Below are 5528 nucleotides of genomic sequence, written 5' to 3'. Positions count from 1 at the left end.
ATATATATATATATATATATATATATATATATATATTGCTCTATTTCTCACTTTATATAAATGTATTTATTTATATGTACCCTTTATATATAAAAGAAGAAGCAATGGGATAAGCTAAGCAACCCTAATTGCATTTTTGTAATTATCTTTCATTTTTTATTATTTTTTTCTCTACCAATTTTCTAATTCTAATGAGTTCAAATTCAAAATAAATTGTGGAGAATCTTTCAAGAATCAAGATCGATCCCTTATTTTCCAACCATATATCTCTAATTATACTTGCAAGTTTCTTTACTTTTAATTTTCTCTCTATTTTTGTTTTATTAACTACTTCATTTCTTTAACGATTAATTTCATTTTATGACAATTAAGTTTATATAATCATTTAAGGACTGTGTTCGTATTATTAGATTTATATGAATATTGTAATATTTTCTTCTCATCATAATTATTTTTTTTCGTATTTAAACATTTTTTCCCACTTTTAAAATACTATCCCGTACACTCCACGAAGAGCAATACTAGTAATATTTAGGGTAAATTACAACCACCCCATAAGGTATGGTTAAATTACGAAAAAATCCCTCACGTTTGCGTAATTACATCTACCCTCGACTATGAATCTTCTTACGCGTCCACCCTTATGGTGTCAAATTCAACATAATCATCTAGATTTCGGATCCGTGCAATGTTCTCTAGTTTGTATCATTTTGTGCAAAAAATCCAGTTTCTAATGCACCACAATCTGATTTATACAAGCCATAAAACACATCTTATGAACATCTCGCTTCAAAATGCGGAGCTCAAATGCGATAAAACGGGTACAAAATTGAGAACATTCCATACAGAAGATTCCACTAAATTTGACACCGTAAGGGTGGACATGCAAAAAAAAATTATAATTGAAGGAGATGGTTGTATTACCCGAACATAAAGGGTTTTTTCGTAATTTGACCATACATCGAGGTGGCTGTAATTTACCCCTTATAATATATAATGGGCTATAGGTATGCACATTATTTTTGATTTGATTTGTATGTATAATTGTATATATAGGTAGATGAACACCACCCTAAAAGAAGAAGGGTAGAGAGAGAGAAGCCAAAGCCAAGGCCACCTGTTGGTTCCTTCCTTCCATAAACCACCACACCTAAAACCACTGCCACTTGTGATCAAATTTTTGTTACACACAAAAAACCTTCAAAGAAGAATAATTGCATCTTTCTCAATTCTCATCACTCACTTTCTCTCTCTCACACACACTCTCTCTCTCTCACACACAGTCACCTTTTCTACCATTTCTGGCCCTTTTCACTAAATGGGTTTTTGGTTGTAACCCTTCCTATTAAATTTTTATGCACGCACTCGCGTTTACAGAATCTAACTAGATTATAATACACAGAGATCACCCAAATCTGAACCGGAGAAAAAAGACCCTTTCTTGACTGATCTCTATACTTTTATAGAGATATAAAGATTGGGTTTTTATTTATAAAGATTAGAGCTTTTTTTAATGTACAATTGAGTCTTGATTTTTTTAATTTTTTTTTTATCTCCTTTGTTGCTGCAAATTTTGTTTTTGGGTTGTTTATTTTATTTTTAATTTTTGTGGGGTTTGTTTGATCCCATGGCTGCGGGTGCAGAGGTATCTGGTGAGGCTGCAGTATTGGGGATTGATTCCTCTGCTGCTGCTGTTCTTGAGCCTTCATCGCCAAAAAACACCACCCCCACCGTTGTAGAGAATTCGGGAGAATTCGATGATTCGAATTCCGATGAGTCTGTGCAAAATGATGAAAAGAATGGTGTTAAGGATTCTGATTTGAATTCCAATGTGGATTCGAAATCAAAATCGAAATCGGAATTGGAAATGAAGGAAATTGTTGATATGCTGAAGAAACTGAAATTGAATCCCATGGCGAAGGAGTTTGTTCCTTCTTCGTACTATCAGGGCCCGATCGGGGGTTTCACTTTTGTACCTATTGATAAGATTTCCGGAATCGATGGTTCCCCGAACAACCGGAAGGTATTCCATTTTCGGTCGATTGATTATTTTCATCTCGCTCGTTTAATTGAATTGAATTGATTAATTGATCGCGGCCGTGTAATCTGTGGGGCTTGATGTTGTCGTTTGCCTTGATTATCGTCTTGTTGTTTTTTGGATCGATCGTACGATTTTTAATTAGCATTCAATATGTTTCGTGCTTCTTGTCTGGTTTATGAATTACAAGCGATAGAACTTTCGGACGAAAAAAATATAGGGACCCCTTTTCATTGTTTTATCTTAGGCTTTATGTTTTCATCGTCTCGTTTCTGCATTCGATTTGAGAATGATCGAACCAACTTTTTTGTATATTAATGTAAAAATGATGTTTTCTGCCAACCCTTTATTGCCTATTGTATCTTTCTTGGATAAAGTTACTGCCTTTTTCACGATTCTTTTTGCCGCATGTATTATTTTAAAACGAGTATTTATCCTCGTAAAACGAGTTCCCACATTTCCATTGCAAAAGAATGAATTTTTGACGTTTTGTGACGATAGAAATGGATTAAAAGTCTACATTGTCTGGCTTCATTTTGTAGGTTGGATTAGGTATGCTCGATAATTTAGTTATCGACTTTTAAATTGCTTAATTCGTTTTCTAACGGTACTCGAAAATTATGTTTTGTCAGAGAAGAAATAACTACAGCCAGGGTCGGAAGAGAATGAGTGGCAGAGCTTTCAAAGCTCAACGAGAAGATAGCATCCGAAGAACTGTCTACGTCTCCGACATTGATCACAATGTAAGCAAAAGATATACAAAATTTCATATTAGAAATCGTTAATTTTTTTTTTCTCTCAGAATTTAAAATTGATATAATTTTTCTTACGTCTTAATATAAGATCACCGAGGAGCAACTCGCTGCATTATTCAGCGGCTATGGACAGGTTGTCGATTGCCGAGTTTGTGGTGATCCACACTCCCATCTTCGCTTTGCATTTGTAGAGTTTTCTGATGATTGTAAGCCATCTTTTTTTTTTTCTTTCGATTATTTCTTGTTAAAAAAAAAAAAGAAAAAGAAAAACTTACCTCGTACGATAAATGTTGACAGATTCTGCTAGAGCAGCTCTTATTCTTAACGGGACACTGTTAGGTTTCTCTCCCGTTAAGGTTTTGCCGTCTAAAACTGCCATTCTCCCTGTGAACCCTACTTTCCTTCCAAGGGTAAGAAGATAATTTCACCATTTCTAATGCTGAACAGTTTTCATCACACACACACACACACACACACACACATATATATATATATATATATATATATATATATATATATATATATATATATATATATATATATATATATATATATATCCTTCGTTCAGTTGGTCTTTCACATGTATTTTTGTATATAACTCGTTCGTGTTTTTTTTTACAGTCGGAGGACGAGCGTGAAATGTGTGCCAGGACAGTCTACTGCACAAACATTGATAAGAAGGTAAACCTACGTACCTTATCTTTCGTGTTGTGATATGCTTACATTTTCTGCTATTTACGACTGCCTCGTAAATGCAACGTAGAAATCGTTTGAGGGTTTTTTTTTTTTTTTTTTTTGGCTCATAAGATATCTGTTTATTAGACGAGACGCAAACGCAACTTTTTAAAAAAATAAGTTGAAAATTGAATTGGCAGCTATAATTGATTTTTGATTTTCAGGACATTTGCAAAAAGCCCCGACTTTTAGAAAAATAAGCAACTTGAACTTTTTCAAAAGCATTTGCAAACACCACCTACTATAGTCGTGGGCGACTTAGAAGTGAAATTATATTAAGTTCGTTCACGTAATACGTATTTTCGTGTGCAGGTTTCTCAAGCTGATGTCAAGAATTTCTTTGAAACAAGATGTGGTGAGGTACGCATACGAGGTTCCGTAATAAGTTCGACTATTACCAATTGTTTTGCTTAATTAATAACCAGATAATATATCTTAATTTTAATTTGTAGGTTTCCCGTCTGAGGCTCTTAGGGGATCATTTGCACTCCACTCGGATTGCTTTTGTTGAATTCTTCATGGTATTTTTTACTTTCTTTCTGACTATATTTACTGCAATATATAGTTGGGCAAATTACGACCAACCCCCTAAGATAAGGTCAAATTACGAAAAAACCCCTTTCGACTATGTTTTCTTACGAAAAAGTCACCTCCTTTAATAGGTAAATTTGACTTCGTAAGGGTGGACGTGTAAGATGATACATAGTTGAGGGGATGGTTGTAGTTACCCAAATATGAGGGGTTTTTTCGTAATTTGACCATACCTCGGGGGGCTGGCCGTAATTTGCCCTAAATAATAATATGACTGTGTGTTGATCCGTAATTTTCCCAATTCTTTTGAGTGATTGATTTTCTAGTCGTTCACTTTCATGACGTAAAAAGCCTCGTGATTTAAGTACTAATATTATGTAAAAATATCGTAGCCTTTTTGTTATCTTTATTCATATATGTATTTACTCTAGTACTTATTTAATAGCCATGAATTTAAAACATTTTGAGTGTGGATGTAAAATTATTTAGAGTTAGTGGCATTCGACTATGTAGCTTGCTGTATAATTCACGGGCGGTGAAATGACATAAGTGCCCTTTGATATATAAACCATTTTGAGTGAATTGCAAAAATCCCCGTAATTGACAAATATATTATATTTCACTTTCTCTCTTTTTCTGTTATTTCTTTCGTTATGATATACTTAAAAAACATTTACAGGCTGAGAGTGCAATAATAGCCCTCGACTGTTGTGGTGAAGTTCTGGGATCTCAACGCATCAGGTACAAATAATCCGAGTTATCTGCTTCCAAAAAAATAAAAATAAAAATAAAATAATAATCTGCGTTATCACTAATTTTCTTACATGTCAGCACTTTTTTTTATTTTTTTTGGTATAACCAATTTCAAAATATTGCAGGGTAAGTCCTTCGAAGACACCCGTGAGGCCGCGAGTCCTTCGTCCGGGAATGCAGTAATATTATAATCTAAAAATATTTATTATCTGAGATGGAAAATAGTCATTTTGTTCTTTTGGGAGAGACTACCTCAAAAAACGAAAGCGGCAGTAAAACTTATTCTCTCTTTCAGTTTTCTTTTTCTTTCTCATGAGAAAGAGAAACCTTTTTTCTTTTTTATTTTTTTTTTTCATTTTTTTTCTTTTTTTACCTTTCTCTTGCGACTGAATATAATTCTTGATGTTCCGAGTTTTTAACTCGGATGATCCGAAACTTGGGCACTTTTACTATGGTTAATTATCTAATTCTAACTTTATAACTATTTTGGTACTTGAGAATTTCTTGGGTTTTTGTTTACTTGTGTTGAGAGAGTTAGTATTGTCGGGCTTCTATATGGCGATTTTCTGCGATTTCAGGGTAATGATAAAGTGCTTGAAATATAACTGTTTTAGGCACACATCTCTCTAAATATAATTCTTAATATTCTAGGAGCCCCTCAATACAAACTTAATTTGAAGTAGATGACAACCTCAAATAAAATATCTTAACTAAAT

The 5528-nt window shown here is 33.5% G+C and overlaps 1 protein-coding gene across 1 annotated transcript; it reads left to right on the top strand.

The window, feature by feature from the left end:
- The first annotated feature begins 1024 nt into the window (after positions 1 to 1024).
- LOC105957098 (polyadenylate-binding protein-interacting protein 9) lies at positions 1025 to 5312 on the top strand. Its single transcript, XM_012981014.2, has 9 exons — positions 1025 to 2023; positions 2671 to 2781; positions 2882 to 2999; positions 3091 to 3203; positions 3415 to 3474; positions 3841 to 3888; positions 3981 to 4049; positions 4739 to 4800; positions 4938 to 5312. Exons 1-9 carry the CDS (start codon positions 1628 to 1630, stop codon positions 4993 to 4995), a joined length of 1035 nt encoding a protein of 344 aa, XP_012836468.2. The 5' UTR covers positions 1025 to 1627; the 3' UTR covers positions 4996 to 5312.
- Positions 5313 to 5528: the final 216 nt, after the last annotated feature.

This window comes from Erythranthe guttata, chromosome 13 (genome assembly GCF_056151865.1).
Source record: "Erythranthe guttata isolate IM_541 chromosome 13, IM_541, whole genome shotgun sequence".
Lineage (NCBI taxonomy): Eukaryota > Viridiplantae > Streptophyta > Magnoliopsida > Lamiales > Phrymaceae > Erythranthe > Erythranthe guttata.
Note: the sequence above shows the minus strand (reverse complement) of the source record. Positions and strands in the feature narration are given on the sequence as shown.

Excerpts from the sequence above, each read along its gene's own strand:
- LOC105957098 (XM_012981014.2), top strand. The coding sequence starts at position 1,628 with ATGGCTGCGGGTGCAGAGGTATCTGGTGAGGCTGCAGTATTGGGGATT. Across the intron at positions 2,782-2,881 it reads TCTCCGACATTGATCACAAT|ATCACCGAGGAGCAACTCGC; the intron begins GTAAGCAAAAGA and ends TCTTAATATAAG. Across the intron at positions 3,000-3,090 it reads TGTAGAGTTTTCTGATGATT|ATTCTGCTAGAGCAGCTCTT; the intron begins GTAAGCCATCTT and ends AAATGTTGACAG.